We start from the raw sequence: 19,059 nt of genomic DNA, 5'->3' as shown, positions 1-19,059 counted from the left end.
ACAAGAGGGACATAGACATGCTGGAGTGGGTCCAGAGGAGGGCCACACAGGTGATCACAGAATCACAGAATTAACCAGGTTGGAAAAGACCTTCGAGATCATCAAGTCCAACCTATCTCCCGGCACCATCTAATCAACTAAGCCATGGCACTAAGCTCCTTATAGGGCTGGTGCTCCAGCCACCTCACGAGCCTTGTGGCCTTTCTCTGGACATGTTTGAGCATCTCAACATGTTTCTTACACTGAAGGGCCAAGAACTGGACACAGTACTCAAGGTGTGGCCTAACCAGTGCTGAGTCCAGGGGCACAATGACTGCCCTGCTCCTGCTCACTGCACTATTCCTGATACAGGCCAGGATGCCACTGGCCTTCTTGGCCACCTGGGCACACTGCTGGCTTTTGTTCAGCTGGCTGTTGACCAATACCAGATCTGGTCTGGTAGGAGGCCTCTCCTACAAAGACAGGCTGAAAGAATTCAGACTGTTCAGCTTGGAGAAGAGGCTCCAGAGAGACTTTAGAACTACATTTCAGTATCTGAAAGGGACCTACAGGAAGGCTGGGGAAGGACTGTTTAGAAGGGCATGTAGTGATAGGATGAGGGACAGTGGTTTTAAAATAGAGCAGGATAGATTTAGGTTGGACATAAGGAGGAAGTTCTTTGTAATGAACATGGTAAAATACTGGAACTGGTTGCTCAGGGATGTGGTTGAGGCCCCATCCCTGGGTGTGCTGGTTTGAGGCCAGACAGATCCTCTCTTGGCCCGAGAGGGACAAAAGAATGAGACTCACACAAACGGATTGGAAAGTGATGGAAAGTTTAAATGGAAAAGCCATTGGTGAAACTACAAAAAACTACAAAGCATAGTGACAAGAACATCCCAAAGCGTACAGAGTCCCTTACATAACACCCAAAGGCTTCCCAATTCTTCCCTTCTCGCCACCTGAGGGTATACCCAAACCCTCAGGGCTCTTTCTTCCTCCCCCCCTGCTAGGCAAGTCTCAGGCTGGCCAGGTCTGAGACTGCCCCCCCCCCCCCCCCCCCCCCTTTCTCCTCCTGGCATTAGGCCTAGACAGGACTAAGAGGTCTTGAGATACTCCCCCATGGTTACCCAATAAGAGAGCATCTCCCACGGGAGCAGAGAGGGAAGCAAGAGAGAAAGAATGACTTTGCAGATGGACTTATAGGGCACAGGATTTATGGGTAGAAATACGCCATTTCCTGTGTCCACCTTATTGGGTTGGACACTGGGGACACGGAGGTGTAGCTGATGTGGCAGCAACAGGAGGCACCCAGCCTGAACTGCCACACTGGGGATGTTCAAGATTAGACTTGATGTGGCCTTGGGCATCCTGATCTAGTTGGAGGTGTCCCTGCTGAATGCAGGGGTGTTACAATAGGCGACCTTTCAGGGTCCCTTTCAACCTGATGCAATCTGTGAATCTGTTTGTACGTATTCTCACATAAAATCTTACTGAAATAAAAGGGACTTCCTTGGACAAAGCGAGAGTTTGCAAGAACCTGCCCTTGCTAATATCGGTAGTTATGCCTTGTTCTAAGCAAGACTGGATTTGCTTTGATTTCTAGATTACTGCAAATTACATTGAACACAACATTTAATGTTTTCATTGATTTTCCCTGTAATACTGTTGAAACACAAGTCACTGCTCTAATAATTTGTTTTACCATTAAAATTCTGTATGCAGATCTGGTCCCCTGAGATGTTGGTGTGTAACCAGATACTCTATAATCTAATAAGGTTCTGCAAGGAATATGCTATTACTTCAACATTTAGCAATAGAATGCTTCAACAAAATGGGAAATTTATCTAAAGCAAAATGCAGTTCAAAGAGACAAACATTGAAAAGCAAGGCATATAAAATTTTAGGACTTTTTGCAGATTGAACAAAGCTAAATCTAAGCCAGAGTGTAAGATGGTGTCATAACTCCATTTATTGTTAAGAAGAAAATGTTATAGCTGTCACTTCAGTTACTAGGGTTTGTTCTACTTCAGTTAAAATAGCATTGCCATCAGAAATTACTGACTTGCAGGATTTCATTAATGTGGTACTTGCCATAACGTGCATGCTTTGGAAAGCAGATTTGAAAAGCACCTACAAAACCATAGGTAGCTGGCAAGACATATGCTCTAAACTAAATTTGGTGCTAGGATTTAGAGCTCTGAAGGTCTAGTGCTACAGTCTGTTTCAGAAACACAATTACTGCTGACCTTGAAGGAGTTTTGCAACCAATGTGACCTAGACTGAAGACGAGACATGCTTGCTGTGGGTGATTCTGACCAGAACCATCCCCTCTGGCTGGGACAGTGTGGCTCTGTCTGCATCAGTACAGTGTTTCTGCATAAAGTGCCAGATTTCAACACCAGGTATTCAGAAGGCTGGTGGTAGACAGGAGTCATAAGCATATTCTACTGTCAGCATATCTCTCCATAAAACAAGTTCCTGAGAAGGCAATGATGAGGTGTTTGCAGATGTCCTTAGTTCCACCAGCTGCCTCCATGTAAGTGTCTAAATGCTGACCAAAATAATTTGCTGATTTTTTGTTTTGTGATTGTTTGGGGTTTTTTTAGTGGACCTACCTTGAGACAGAGATGCATACCAAAGCATCTTCTGTAACTGCATTCAACTTTGTTATGTTATGAAAAATGATAAATTCTGCACATTGGTATGTTAAATATTATGTCTCATTCTTGTCAAGAGCATGGAACAGAATTTCTTTTTTATTAGTGAAATGCAGTGGTATCCTTGGCTCTGTTTTTGTACTTATGTCTGAAAGTGAAGAATTTTAGTTTGAAATTTAAGAAAAAAAGCAGCATTCAGTAACCTTGATGATGACCAAGTGAGACTTGAAATAACAACAAGGTCAGAGAATTTATGTACCATTGGCATTTTTCAGCTTATATTTTACCCGGCTATAATGGTGTATCTGGGATGTTGCTGGGGTTTTTGTTTGTTTTGGGGGTTTTTGTTTGTTTTGTGGTTTTTTGGTTTTGGTTGGTTGGGTTCTCTTTGATTCTGCAAACTAGACAGTGCATGATTCTGTGTGTAGGGCCAGACTCTTCTCCTGAGTACTAGGGATTTACTATGTGACCAGCTTTGCTGGAGTTACACCAGGATACCGTTGACAGTCAGAGCCTGCTGACTTCAATGAGCTTAAAGGTGTAAGTAAGAGCTAGGAGAGAAGGTGCGTCCAGACAAGCCTTTCCTTCAAGTTCCTGTGAGGTGCTGGTGTGGGATACTGCTGCCAGATAAATGTCATCTATTGAGAAAAGGGGTAGGGGGGAATTCCATTGGTGAATGTTGTTAGAGGGCAGAAAATCACCTTTATTAAGAAAGAATCATTATTGAGTTTTTAATATATGAGTACAATATTGATTGTTTCCCTACATTGTGTTTTTAGGGTCTCATGACTCATTTAGCTTCTACATCGATGAAGCCTCTCCAGTTGGGCCTGAACAGCCAGAGACGGTGCAGAATTTTGTGTCTGTTTTTGGGACGGTGGCTAAAAAGCTGATGAGGAAGTGGTTAGCTACACAGACCATGAACTTCACCAGCCAGCTCGGGGCAGGTATACGGTATTTTGATCTCAGAATTTCCACCAAGCCCAGAGACCCGGACAACGAACTCTACTTCGCTCATGGTTTATTCAGTGCCAAAGTTAAGGAGGGTCTGGAAGAGATCAATGCGTTTCTTGCTGACCACCCAAAAGAAGTGGTCTTCTTGGACTTCAATCATTTCTATGGGATGCAGAAATACCATCATGAAAAGCTTGTTCAAATGCTCAAAGATACATATGGCAACAAAATGTGTCCTGCTATATTTGCCCATGAAGTAAGTCTCCAGTACCTATGGGAAAAGGAACACCAGGTGCTGGTGTTCTACCATAGTCCAGTGGCTCTTGAGGTACCATTTCTTTGGCCAGGCCAGATGATGCCAGCCCCCTGGGCAAACACAACAGATCCAGAAAAGCTGATTCAATTCCTCCAGGCGTCAATCACTGAAAGAAGAAAGAAGGGCTCCTTTTTCATCTCTCAAGTAGTGTTGACACCAAAGGCTAGTACAGTGGTGAAAGGGGTTGCTAGTGGTCTCAGAGAAACGATCACAGAAAGGTAAGTTTCTGGTGAGTAAGTTGTGCTGTCTGTTCTGAACATGTGTGTTGGCAATGCTGCTTTTCTAGTCCCCACTGAAACTCCAGCTGCTGTGTTTCTTCCATGCTACTGTGGGTTAGGGCGTAATCCTAATATTTAAAGAGAAACATGTTGAAGGAGAAGCTTTTGAATCTTGAAAGAAAATCTTGTCACTACAGCCTAATAAGATCTTTGGGGGATTTGCTTACACTTTTTCTGAATGCAGGGGGTTTTATTTGTTTTATTTGCAAATGTAGTTTCTTACCATGAGCACTGAATGCCTTGCCTTGGATTTCTTTGTTGGGTGTTGACAAATGTATCTGAAAGATTGAGGTAATTTTTTACTTATGCACTGGGCTTCATGTACTGGGTAAATAATTGTTTTCACTTGGGCTCATCAGCAAAGCCTGACACTCCAGAACTTGTATTTTTAACTACTTTTACACACCTTAACAATTAATGATTTTTCTTTATGCATATCATTAGACATTATATTATAGATACCAAGATACCATTAGACTAAATTTGCCTCCTAACAGGCCTTTGTTTATCATACGGGAAAGAGTTAATTGTAAAGGGTCTGTACACTGATTACTGTGTTGACAGGCCATTAGTTGTTACACTACAAAAAAGCTATCTGTGCAAGATATTCATTATTTATACCGTTCTGACTTTGAAAAATCACAAGCCAGTTTTCGGCTTAAAGGTGTATATGTGTGACTGTGTTCTTGACAGCTTGGTGGGAAACACAGAATGTAATGCCAAGGCACAAGAAGTAATTTTTTTTTGATCCCTTAAAAAAATCGGAAGTGTTGAAGAGTGTAAATAATTTGTAATGAAGGGCAGTGGCCTGCGGGTGTTCTCCTCTCTGCATGGGTGTGCCTGTGCCAGGAAGGTCTACTGGGAACACTGGCCCCTTTTACAGGGTGAACGGCAGTGCCTGTGACACTACTACCTGCAAAGAAACTGCGCTTCAATTTTGAGAAACATTGAGCCATTTTTATGGCAGCCTTCCCAAGCAGTTCTTAACTTGAAAGGATAAAAAAAAAAAAAAATAGAGAAAAAATTTACCTGAAATGGTGAAACAGTGACACAGAAGGTTTTATAAGCAGTCTAATATGACTCAAGAGTACTGTGCGACTGCACTTGCAGCTGTTGGTATATCCTCTGCATACATTTTTATAGGCTCCACTGGAGTCTGAAGAGTTGTTCTCTGTACTGAAGTACTACCTTGATGATATGTTTTTCTGTTAAGCACTCACCTTGTTGTTCAGGGATTTGTTTTTTCCCAGTAAACGTCTTTCTGAGTATTCTTTAGGACATGAAGTAGCACAATCAAGAAACTACCAGGTTCTACTTAAAACTTGCTATTAAAGAGCCATTAAAATAGCTGTTAAAAAACTTCTCTTCTCTGGTTCATAATGTGCTTTGTTGAAGCTGTTTGGAAAAATAAAATCTTCAGATATATTCAGGATTTGTTTGCTTAAGCACTGAATTACTTGAGCCTTTGAAGTCTTAGCATGCCTTTCTCTACAGCAGATTTTGAGTATAACTAACATGAAATGTGAGTAAATAGTTGGTCTGAAGTACCTGGAAATATTTTTCCAAATTGCATATGAGATTTTTCACATGATCTACTAGCATGTATTCACATCTGCTGCATGAATATTTTTTTCATTCTTTGCATAACTCTTTTTAACCATTGCAAAAGAAAGGGACCTTTTAAATTATCTCCAAAGCTAGTATTTAGCCTTCAGAGTTTGGCATCTCAGTTTTGAATTAATATGTGTATTTTTATTACACAAATACACTGCAGGAAAGCACAAGTTTGGAACATGTTGTTATAAAATACAAATATATTTTATATTTAATATTTCAGGCAGTGTTATCTTCAGGCACCGCCGTAACTTATTTGCAAGGTATATTTACAGGTACTGATACTCAGTTGTGGGTAATACATTTCACATATAAGGAACAGGAAAATAATTCAAACAATTTAGGCAAAAATCCAAGAATTTCCAATTCAAATTGGAAAGAGAGGTGCTGTGATTTGCAGTTTCCCACAAGAGGGAACTTTATAGCAAATTAGCTGGATTTACTCATGGCATTAGCTTTCAGAGGGACACGTCCTGGGGTGCAGTACAAGGAAGGTCGTTGCTGCTGGCGTTCTCTGGGCAGCTCCTTGAGTCCTTTCTCTGAGTCAGGCTGCAGTAGCTCTCTCTAGGGATGTGTCCCATGGTGCATTTAGGGTGCCAGGCCAGCCGGTGTGGCTGGTGGGTTCCTTCAGTGATCTCACTGTGGCACCCTCTGGACGCTGGGAGAAGCTTGTCCCCTTGCAGCTGTTGGCTCAGCTGCAGTGTAGTTTGCCTGCTAGGACAAGCTTTTCAGATGCAACTTTGGCAGCATCTTGGCTCTTGGTGTTTTCTCAGTAAGAACAAGGCAAATTGCATGACATCTTGGCTGGTTTAAATACTGTCCAAAACCAATTATTGTCCATTGGTAACAGGATACCTTAACCTATAGAATAAGGCAAGTCCTAATACAGCTAGAAGCACGTGTGGTTCATAAGTGTGTTACAAAGACAGTCACAGATGCATCACATGCTACACATTTACCTGAACCATCTGGACCCAAGGAAATATCCAGGTTTGCAGATTCACAAGTACTTAGCCCCTTGTCTGGTTTAGGGCATATCTGGGGCTTGTCCTTCAGGGCACATGCATTAATCTACATAGAAAGTACTCTGGAAGTAAATAGCACATATAGTCAGAACTGCTCCTCATTTGGTGATGATGCTGGTACAAAACACAGATAAGCAATTAAAGGATGAAGCGCAATTGGTAGAATACACAGAATTATTTTCAGTCTTGCTTCATTAATGTTTCAGTAACTATGAGTATGTAATCCATACTAAAGGAGCCAAGGAATATGTTCTTAGAATCATAGAATCATAGAATCAACAAGGTTGGAAAAGACCTCAGAGATCATCAAGTCCAATCTATCATCCAGCACCTCATGACTAACTAAACCATGGCTTCAAGTGCCACGTTCAGCCCTTTTTTGAACACCTCCAGGGATGGTGACTCCACCACCTCTTGGGCAGCACATTCCAATGGCAGATCACTCTTTCTGTGAAGTTTCCTGTTGTGCTGTATTTGTTGCTTTGAACCACGTCATTATTATTTGTAAAAAAAAATTGTTCTGTCGTTCTCAGAATAAATGCACAGATCAAATCCTATTATTTTGTCCAGGTAGATAGATGCATACGTTCTGTACTGGTTTCTGCTTATTAATAAATGCTTAGCAAAGAGATTTTTACTTAGGAAGCAGTGTCTTGGTTTTGGCAGAAGTTTTGTAACCATTCTCAGGTGGAGTTTTTCCCTCACATTGAATTTTGAAAGACATGAATATAAATGTGGTATAAGTTTGGATTTTTCAAATAATTCTGCTGTGGGTGGTTTTCCCCTAAATTAAATACTGCATTTAAGAAATGTTCCTTTGAAACCTGTAGTTGTGTCTTCCTCCATCTGTACAGTGGCCATTTTCATTTATATAGTGATTTAATTCTGAAAACAGAGCAAAGTTTATCTCCTTTCAGGTATGATAAAACATAACAGGTTCTGATCTCTGTTTACTAGTCATGAGATTATTTACGATTTGAGGAGCAGTGGCTGCCTTACAGGGAGAACCTTGTCATCAGTCAGACCAGGAAAGTTGTAAGTAGACATGGCAGCAATCCATGCTCCTTTTTGCTGCTTTGTGCTCATGGAGTGAAAGAGCACCATGAAATATTCCTCCAGAGCCAAGATGATTGTTTTAACAGCTTTTCATTGCAGCTGCTTGTGGTGATGGGGGTCCACATGTTGAAACTAAAGCACAGTAGTGTCTTATCAAAGTACATTTCAGAAGTGATGTTCACAGATTCAGAGAATTGTTTAGGTTGGAAAGGACCTTAAAGCTCATTTAGTTCCAGCCTCCCTGCCTCATCCAACCTGACCTTGAACATCTCCAGGGAGGGGGGCATCTACAACCTCCCTGGGCAACCCATTCCAGTGTCTCACCACCATCACTGTAAAGATTTTCTTCCCAGTATCCTAATACCTAAATTCACCCTTCTCAGCCCTCAATCCGTTCTCTCTCATCCTATCACTGTACACCCTTGCAAAAAGTCCCTTCCCAGCTTTCTTGTAGGCCCTCTTAAGATACTGGAAGGCTTCTATGAGGTCTCCCTGAAGCCTTATTTTCTCCAGGCTGAGCAGCCCCAGCTCTCACAGACTGTCTCCATAGGGAGGTGCTTGAGCTCTCTGATCATCTTCGTGGCTCTCCTCTGGTCCCGCTCCAGCAGCTCCATATCCCTCTTACGTTGGGGCACCAGAACTGATGTTATTTCTCAACCTGTTCCCCGCAGCACAGATATGATAACCTTGGCCCGTGGTAACCTTGATTAAAAAAAAATCTAATTTCATGCTTCTAATAGTGAATTTAGTAGAAGATATACCAGGATTATTTTTTACTGGTAATGCTTGCTCACAGGCTTTGCTGTCATCACAGGTGATGCTCTGTGTGACAATAATTTGAAAGGAGAAATTATTAAGTTATCAAGCTTTCTGTCCTGCACAAATACAAGAGGGAAAAGCCATTTTTCATAAGCTCTTCTGAGCACAGGAGCTCAGCGTTACAAAACTGTTCAGCTTTCATCTTCGTTACTTGAATGAGGAGAACCACTCACATGCATGTAATGTTTCTTGGTTTTAATTAAAAAGTCTGAAGACTAACAAAATGCTTTCAGGCTCAAAATTCTGTCATGTGCAGTTTAGATGCCAAGAAATATTTTTTGATTAGCAAACAGTACATATCAAGTGGATTGTGTTCCTTCTGCTTATTGGATTAACTTCGTAGTGAAGCAGCTGCCTTTATTACATCTGAAAGGCAGTTGTGAAACAATCTTTTAATGTGTGTAGAACTGTTCTTTATATTAATCTAGCTTGTTTTCTGTTTTGCTGTGAAAATACTATTTTCATCTCTGACGCTCTAGGTGATCATGATATTCTGTTGTCTCTGAGGTTGAATAGTATAGAAGGAAAAAATATATCTCCTTTAGAGGATGCAGAAATCCTGTGGTAATTTTAAAGCTTCGGAGAAGAAGAATGTAACAATGTATCCAGACAACTGATGCCTGATTTCTAAATTAATCTCTAAGGATAATGTTCCCTGTAGCTAACATGTGACTAAATCCTTGCCTACCATGCTAAAGCTTCACCCTTAGCAACCAAACCAAATTAAGAAAACAAAATCCTGCACATGAGAATGAACCTTTGAAGTGGAGGCAAAGCAGCCACACCACTAACAAAAGCAATGGTAAGTAGGCCACAGAAGCTGTCTGGAGAAAGGCTTCTCTGGGTGCAGGATCAGATATAGCTTGCAAATAGGTGGATATTATATGAAAAATAATCTCTGAAGTTGCAAGAAGTGGGATTTTCTGATACAGTTAGAGAGGGTGCATTTCTTTTCCAAGCTGCTTCTCAGCCAGCTGAATTTTTGAGAGTTTCTTTGTTGCTGGAAGAGTGGGATTTGGTGATACTATGTTCTGCTCTTGGTACTGATTGATGCCATTCTGAAACTATTTTGTTTGAAAATGAAAGTCGACAACAGAAATAGCAACTGTGGCGACTATAATTTGCTATTGTTCAGGCATCCATCCTGCTTCTAACCTTAATGTCTTTCTGTTATGGGCTGCAGGAGAGCAGCTCTGATGACCTGGTTTGGGTTTAGTACTCAACACCACCACAGAAGCACCAGTGTGACAGCTCATTAACTGCTGAGAGGCAAGGGTAGGCTTAGTCCCTCACTGATGTGTAAGGTACGATCACAGAATGGCTTAGGTTGGGAGGGATCTTAGAGATCATCTGCTCCAACCTCCCCTTTTAAAAAGTCCTTCTCAAGCCTTCCTGCAGATTTCCTTCAGGTATTGGAAGGCAGTTATAAGGTCTCACCAGAGTCTTCTCCAGGCTGAACAACCCTAGCTCCTTCAGCCTATCCTCGCTGTGTTTGATTGTGGAGGAGACTGTCTTGTCTTTTTTTTTAATTATTATTATATTTTTTTTCCTTTGGTTTGTTCTTTTTTTTGTGGTGGTGGGTTTTTTTTGGTTTGGTGGGTTTTTTGCCCTTTTTTTTGGGGGGGGAGAGATGGAGAAGGGGAGGGAGCAGTTTTTGGACATGAGAAAATACAAGCTGTCATTTTGGTGTGTTACTGGGAAATTCAAACGTGCTCTGGGTAATCCTTAGTATTTCTACTCCTCGTCTTTTCACAGAAGAGGCATTCTCCATGTTTGTGCACAGAGCAGCACAGGGACATCTTGGTTGTCATGTCAACAGGTCTGCATAGTAAAATGCAAAATGTGCTGTGTATGTTCAGGTGGATTTTACTAGCAAACATTTTAGTGTCATTTCATCATCCGAGTCTGCGTAAGGATTTTAGTATAGATTCCTTTTGGAATTGCTGGGCAGTTGTGTCTGATGGCTTTGGTCATGAATCTGGAATAGTATTAAAATGTGATAAAGCACACACCTTCAATAACTTTGTTAGGGAAAAGTATTTATCTGTGTACGTATCAGTGGCCTGTGGGATTTAGTTTAGAAAGGAAGTAAGCAGGTGGCCAAAAAGGCCAATAGCATCTTGGCCTGGATCAGGAATAGTGTGGCTAGCAGGAGTAGGGAGCTGATCATTCCCCTGTACTTGACACAGGTGAGGCTGAATCTTGAGTACTGTGTTCAGTTTTAGGCACCACAGTATAAAAGAGACACTGAGGGGCTGGAGCATGTCCAGGAAAGGGCAACGGTGAAGGGTCTGGAAGACAAGCCTTACATGGAACAGCTCAGGGAGCTGGGATTGTTTAATCTGGAAAAGAGGAGGCCCCCTGAAACTACCTGAAAGGAGGTTGTAGTGGGGTGGGTATTGGTCTCTTCTTCCTAGTACGAAGTGATAGAATGAGAGAGAACAGCATCTAGTTGTTTCAGGGAAGGTTTAGTGTGTATATATATATATATATATTATATATATATATATATATAAAAAATATATATATATATTATATATATATAAATATATATATATATAAATTTATATATATATATATATATATATATTAGAAATTTCTTTCTTTCTTTTTTTTTTTCTTTTCTGAAAAATTAGTCAGTAATTAGAACAAGATGTCCACAGAGGTGGTGGAATGACCCTCCCCGGAGATGTTCAGAATGTGTAGATGTGGCATTTTTGGGCATGGTTTAGTGAACATGGTGGCACTCGGTTGACGTTTGGGCTTGATGATCTTAGAGGCCTTTTCTAGCCTTAATGATTTTATAATTCTGTGGTAATCACCAGGTCTGTGACCATCAGCATAATTGGTGGCTTAGCTTTGTGGTATTTGTTTTGGGTGGTTGGCTTGGTGTTTTCTTGGCTTGGTCTTTTCCTCAATTTTACCATGTTATGCACCACAACGCCTGCTTGTGATTACAGTATGTGCTGTGTTAAGATGTTTTTGTGATCCAATCACAGACTGAGCACAGTCTGACCCTGCGCATACGGAAAGCAGCAAGTGCTTTTCATCACAAAGAGGAAATGTTAATTCCTTGAGCATCACTGCTGTAAGCTGTCACTAACGTCTACGTCTCTCAAAGATGTCATGCTTCAGTCTGCACAGCTGCTTTAGTGAAACTGCAAACGGCTTATTAAGTTAGTAAGATTTTCTTTGATCTTTCTGACATTACTTAGATCACTAAGGATACTCTACAGCTGATGCTAAAAAGTCCTGGCTGCAGGGGAAAAGCATTTGTTGGTGCTGAACCTGGGTCTCCCTAGCTGCTTTTACTTCATTGTGAAGGAAATGGTTTCTTGCTGGGTTGGTCCCTTTCATCTTCATTTATAAGGTACAAAAAGAGCACAGAGATTTACACACACGGGTGTTTCCGTATTTTTTTCACAAGGTAACTTTCAAGCTGGTAATGACTCACTGTAATACAAAGACATTTAATACATACTCAAGCAAATATCAACCCAGCGGGTGTAACAACATCCATTATCTCTGTGTTGTATTAGCACTTGCATGCTGCAAGCTATTCCCTTCCAGACTATCTGAGTAAGTAGATCTATAGGCACAAGCTTGTCAGTTTTTAAGGAGCATAACTAACATGCAGTCACTCTATGTTTGAAATTACAAATTGTTGGTCTCGTGTAACTGCTCTGTGGTCCTGGAGTGGTGGGATTTTGGATAGAAATTGTCCAAAATTCCTATCAGTTCTTAAAAGTCTGTTGGGTGTGTTGTGTCATTCTTGATTGATTTGGGCAATTCTCAGCATTCTCCCGAGCCTTAGGAGAGTTTTCAGTTGTAATCTATAAGGAAAGCATCCACACTTTATGTAGAGAAGTCACCTGCATATCCGCAACTTCTGCAGTGTCTGCCTCTGCTTGGATGGTAGGATAAGAAAGCTTTAGGTACAGAAGGCCCCTGGGATTCATTGTCAGAAGGTACACCAAGTCTGCAATTCATTTTATTAAATGCTTCCCCATGCTTACAAACAGGTAGCCTTTGTGGACTGAATGAGGAGTTAGGCATGCAGGCTATAGCAAGAGTAGTGTTGCATGAAGCACACCGAGGATGCAATAAGGGATCTTGGCAACCTAGTGCCACATTTGTACAAAAAAACCTGCTGGAACAGAGGGAGTGGAAAAGGACTTAGAATTAGGGAGAACAGTCAGACTAAAGGTCTTGATCATATACCACCTTCTGTATGAGGCAGAACATAGGTTATAAAAATGCCTGTGTTTTTCCTCTATTAAAACAGAGGTGATAAACTTTATTACCTAGGAATCCAGTAGTGTCTGTGGGATGCAATGCACTTCATAGAGTCATAGAATGGCTTGGGTTGAAAGGAACTTAAAGATCATCTAGTTCCAACCTCCCTGCTAAGTATCCTGCCATGGGCAGGGACACCTTCCACTAGACCAGATTGATCAAGATTGCTCAAGGCCTCATCCAACCTGGCCTCAAACACCTCCATTGAGAGGGTATCCGTGGCCTCCCTGGGCAACCTGTTCCAGTGTCTCACTACCCTTAGAATATCCTTCTAATTTCTAAGAAATTATTTCTAAAAAAAAAAATTCTAAGAAAAAATTTTTAAGAAATAATTTCTTTGTAATATCCAGTCTAACTCTACCCTCCTAAAGATTCAGTACATTCCCTTTCATCCTATCACAACAAGCCCTTGTAAAAAGTCCCCTCCCAGATTTCTTGTAGGCATCCTTCAGGTACTAAAGACTGTTAAAAGTTTTCCCCAGAACATTCTCTTCTCCAGGCTGAACAGCCCCAACTCTGGCAGCACTTCTTTGTTACAGAGCCACTGTCATAGTGAAAGGTGCTGGGCTTGTACAGTATAAAGCTTGTTTTAATATCTTCTGTTCTTAAAGCTAGGAAACATTTAGCCTCATTCTCTTGATCTTTTCTCTACAACTTTACTCCTAGGAAAATGTTTCATAATTCTGTTTTCTTCCAATGTGAGTTTTTGGAGGAAGAGGCTAAGATACATAGTTCATGTGGTTAGAGATTATAGTAAGAGTTTGTATAGTAATAACATTGCGTGTATTGTCCTAGGCCATACAGCTGCTTCAACAGAAGGCAGCCTATTACAGTGTAATGTCTTTCATTATTTAGCTCAGACCCTAAGAAAAAGAGTAAAAGAAATGTCTTCAGCACACTGAATGATCATACAGTGAGATTTGACCTTTGGCAAGATTTTAGCATTGTAGCTGTTGATCTGAGAGTTTTTTGCAACTAATCAACTGTCATGCAGAATGTATTATATCATAAAATAATATTAAGATATGAAGGAGACTTAAGAGGTTTCAGTGGAGTAGGAGCTACAGTAAGATGCACTTTCCCACTGATTTTTTTTTTTTGTTGTCTGAGCTACAGTGTGAAGGAGAAACCAAGACCACCCCTTCATTCTGCAGAGAGGACTCCAACCCTTACTACCATTCCTTGCTGTCTCAGCTGAGCTGTTCATTGGCTGTGCAGGGCTTGTGACCACCTTTCACCCTCTCTCCTCCCATACACACTCTTTTTACTTAGTTTTCATTCCTTCCTCTGGGCTGTTACAAGCAGTCAGTACAGCAGTGCTGCTTCTACTTCAGCTGCATGTGTGATAATGATGAGGATTTGGACACTAAGGATAAAATAATTAGATCTGAAACCAGAGTGTGACTTTAGTTTTGACACAGTGAGGAATCAGGAAAGAACATTTCATACCCAGAGATGCTGTTTCAGACTGTCACAGAGTGCTAGGCAGCTGATCTTGAAGCTAATTGATGGAAGCTCATCCAGGTACTGTGTGCTGTCTAAGACCAGTCCATCTGCTAAGTATCTTTCTGCAAAAAGTGTTGGACAGCACTCAGGTAAGAGGGGTAAGGTCACCTCTGTGCACTGGTCACTTCTGCAGCACTGGAAGGGAGAGCTGTGCTCTCACCCTACTCTTACACCAGGCCCATTAAATTCTTCTGAGCCTGTTGTTAATCTCAGCTCAGAGAGCATTTGCCTGATAATGATCTATCTCATCTAATGGCTTTTGCTGCTGGCTTCCTCTCTCTGTCAGACAGTGTTTCAGAGCTATTACTGTCTGGCTGTGCTAGAACAGAAGAGATGTAAATCCAACTGAATGGTTTTGTTTTGGTGGAAAGCTCCCTCCTTTGAGGTCTGCAGTCTGAGGAACATTTGTGGAAGCAGTAATCCACATGGTGAACATCTGGGATGTTTTTCCTTCTAGCCTGTTTGTTATGAGAGTTACAGGTGAGCTGTTGTTTGAAAAATAGTTTCCAACTCAGGATTTTTGTTTATTCTCTAACAACCAGCAATAATGCACTAGATGAACTGATCACAAAGCTCAGTGACTACAGGTCCCTCTTAGTAACCGCTGAGGCTTTTGTCCTGCTTATAGCCAGCACTGACCATACTGACTGTGCATCTCTTTTTGGGTACATTTCTTCTGAGATGCAGACTTGCATCTGCTTGCTTTTTTTTTTTTTTTTTTTTTTGTGTGTGTAACTGGCATGTATTTTTCTCCAGGCCTATCCTTGTGAACACCTGTCATCTCTTAAATAACCTGTCCACTGATGCATGTCATCACAGTGCACTGAGTCTCGCTGACAGAGGCTGTTCTGCCTGACAGATCTCCCCCTGAGTCAGCAGTCAGTGGAGGTCTACAAGGACTCTCTGACTAGGCTTTAGCACATTGATGTAAGGCAGAAGCTCACCTTTGAGTCCAGCCACCTTCAGCATCTTGTGTGAGTGGTGTATAGGAGAAAGGGGACTGCAGCAGCTCTAGGGTGAATGTGTAGCTCAATCGTTGTCCCACAAGAGAAGCATGAGCTGCAGGGGAGACTCTCTCACATCTCACATTCAGTACATGGCTGTGACAAGTCTGTGTTTTCTTCTTCTTATGGAGCCGAAGTAGTGTGGCACGACTATGTCTTGGTGAAGGAGGATGGAGGGGATAGGCCTCCAGGCAAGGACTGGAGGAGCAAAGTCCATCCCACTGTCAGAGAATCACAGAATGGTAGGAGTAGGAAGCCAAAACAAGTTCACTGAGGGCAGGCCACACAGGAACTCATCCAGACAGGTCTTGAAGGTCTCCAGGGAAGGAGGCTCCACAGTGTGAGCCTGTTCCAGTGCTCTGTCACCCTCACAGTAAGGAAGTTTTTCCTTCTGTTGAGGCAGAACTTCCCTTGTTCAAGTTTGTATCCATTGCTCTCTCTTCTGTCACTGGGCATCAGTGAAAAGTGACTGGCCCTATCTTTTGAACCCCATGCTTAATGTGTTTGTAAACATTGATCATAGAGTTGGATTTGATGATGTGGACTGTTTGGTTGGATAAGGAGTCATCTGGATAATCACATCCAGAGGGCAGTGGTCAGTGTCTTGATGTCCAGATGGAGTTTAATGATTGATGAGTGGTGGCCCTCAACAGTTCATATTGGGACTTGCACTGTTTAATATAGTCATCAATGACATAATGGGATTGAGTGCATCCTCAGCAAATTTGCAGGTGCCACTAAGCTGAGTAGGGCAACTGACATATCTGATGGACACATCTGATCTCCTTCTACAACAAAGTGACCCACCTAGTGGGTGAAAAAAGTGCTGTGGACATGGTATACCTGGGCTTTAGTAAAGCCTTTGACACTGTCTCCCACAGCATTCTCCTTCAGAAACTCATGGCACAAGGCTTGGATAAGTGAACTCTGCACTGGATAAAAAACTGGCTGGATGGCTGGGCCCTAAGAGTGGTAGTGCATGGAGTTAAGTCTGGCTTGTGCCCAGTTGCTAGTAGTGTCCCCCAGGGTTCAGTACTGGGGCCTGTCCTCTTTAACATCTTTATCAGTGATCTGGGTGACAGGGTTGAGTGCACCCTCAGTAAATTTGCAGATGACATCAAGCTGGGAGGCTGTGTCGATCTGCTAGAGGGTAGGGAGACTTTACAGCAGGACCTGGACTGTTTAGACCAGTTGGCCAAGGCTAATTGTATGAAGTTTAACAACGCCAAATACCAGGTCCTCCACCTGGGTCACAACAACCCCATGACAATCTACAGACTTGGGGATGTGTGGTTGGGAAAGCTGTGACTTGGAGAGGGACCTGGGCATTCTGGTTGACAGTCGATTAAATATGAGTCAGCAGTGTGCCCAGGTGGCCAAGAAAGCCAGTGGCATCCTGGCTTGTATTAGAAACACTAGGTGGCCAGCAGGAACAGGATGGTGATCATCCATCCCTGTACTCAGCTCTGGTGAGGCTACACCTCTGTACCCAGCACTGGTGAAGACACACCTCACTGTGTTCAGTTCTGGGCTCCTCACTACAGGAAGGACATTGAGTTTCTGGAGTGTGTTCAGATAAGGGCAACGAGGCTCATGAAGGGCCTGAAGCACATGGCCTGTGAGGAGAGTCTGAGGGAGCTGGGGTTGTTCAATCTGGAGAACAGGAGGCTGAGGGGAGACCTCATTGCTCTCTACAACTACCTGAAGGTTCATTTGAGCAAGGAGGGGGCCAGCCTCTTCTCCTTGGTGGCAAGCAACAGGACTAGAGGAAATGGTTTCAAGCTTTTCAGGGGAGGTCCTGGCTGGATGCTAGGAAATACTTCTTCACAGAGAGGGATATCAAACATTGGAATGGTTTGCCCAGGGAGTCACTATCCCTGGAGGTGTTTAAGCAGCACATGGACCTGGGACTTAGCGACATGTTCTAGTGTTGACCCTTCAGTGATGGGTCAAAGGTTGGATTAGATGATCATGGAGGTCTCTTCCCAACTGGATGCTTTCTGTGATTTCTGTGACAGAATGCCATTCAGAGGGACCTGGACAAGCTGAAGAAGTGAACCTCATGGGGTTTGACAAGGCCAGTCTCTGCTATCAATACAGGCTGGGTGATGAAGAGATTGAGAGCAGCTGTGCAGAGAAACTGGGGATACTGGTGAATGAAAAGATGGACATAATGCGGCAATGTGCACCCGCAGCCCAGAAAGCCAACCATATCATGCACTGTCTCAAAAGAATCATGTCCAGTAGGTCAAGGGAAGTGATTTTGCCCCTGTATTCTGCTCTTTTGAGACCCCATCTGGAATACTGTGCCCAGCTCTGGAGTCCCTCAGTACAAGAAGGACTTGGTGGAGCAGGTGCAGATGAGGGCCAGAAAAATGATCAGAGAGTTGGAACACCTCCCTGTGAAGACAGGCTGAGAGAGCTGGGCTCATTCAGCTTAGAGAAGTGGTGTATGGGGAGACCTTATTGCTGCCTTTCAACACTGAAAGTGGGCTAATAAGAAAGATGAGGACAGGCATCTTAGTAAGGGATGTAGCAATAGGGCTGGGGGTAGTGGTTTTAAACTAAAAGAGGGTAGATTCAGACTAGATAGGAGGAAGACATTTTTTGTACTGAGGGTGGTTGAAACACTGGACTAGGTTGGCCAGAGAGGTGGTAGATGTCCCATCCCTGGAAGCGTTCAAGGACATCTTGGATGGAACTCCAAACAACCTAGTTGAAGATGTCCCTGCTAATTGGAGGCAAATTGGACTAGATGACCTTTAAAGGTCACTTCCCACCCAAAATATTCTGTTACTTCTTTGTTATGGTATATCTCAACAAAATATCTATTCTGGCTTCACTCCAGGAGGATTTTAGTTTATCGCTCATATGTCCTCTCTAGTCCCTTGTTATATATTTATAAGCTGTAAGATGCATTTTTTAAGTCTACCTTTTCCCCAATGGTCTGTGATGTGGTTTATTTAATTTGTGGTATAGCAACCCTACTTCTTCATCAGTGTGGGATTCTCACTAAATAAAATATGAGATCAATTCAGAAGTTACCGGTATTGCTGGAAATACGAGACTTCTCACAATGTCTGCTTATTTTTAGTTCTGATCAGAACCAGTAAGAGCTCTCCAAATCATCAAAGATGTTCAGTTTTAAAGCTAATTTGAGATCACGTCAGTTGTGCTTTTGTTAATATTTTATTTCCTTTTTTTTACAGTTTGGTCTACAGTCGTTAGTTTTGTATGGGTGTGGCAGCAAATACATGTTTGTATAAATTGTTTTAACAGCAGTGAAAAAAAAACATTTGCTCTTTTTGCAGCTTCTTACTGAAAACTACAGTTACCTCAAAACTGACTCTGTTTTACAGTGTTTTTCTCCACGAAGAAATCTGTTTCTGCAAAATAGTTTATGTCAAAACATTTCAACTTTGTACTTCTATTAATTGTATTTGTCTTCAGGTTTATGTTATGATTTTAATTGCAATATTTAATTATGTTTCTATATTCACAGCTTTTCATTTTTCTAGTCAGAAATAGGGCTTGTACTTAACTGATAGGAAA

General features: G+C 42.0%; 1 protein-coding gene across 1 annotated transcript in view; it reads left to right on the top strand.

Moving 5' to 3' along the window:
- The window catches only part of PLCXD3 (phosphatidylinositol specific phospholipase C X domain containing 3), a 96,999-nt gene that overhangs the window by 60,142 nt on the left and 17,798 nt on the right, over positions 1–19,059 (top strand). Inside the window, exon 2 of the mRNA XM_054398083.1 lies at positions 3,419–4,127. Within this exon, the coding sequence (XP_054254058.1) occupies positions 3,419–4,127 (709 nt within the window). The remainder of the gene's footprint in view (positions 1–3,418; positions 4,128–19,059) is intronic.

This window comes from Indicator indicator, chromosome Z (genome assembly GCF_027791375.1).
Source record: "Indicator indicator isolate 239-I01 chromosome Z, UM_Iind_1.1, whole genome shotgun sequence".
Taxonomy (NCBI): domain Eukaryota; kingdom Metazoa; phylum Chordata; class Aves; order Piciformes; family Indicatoridae; genus Indicator; species Indicator indicator.
Note: the sequence above shows the minus strand (reverse complement) of the source record. Positions and strands in the feature narration are given on the sequence as shown.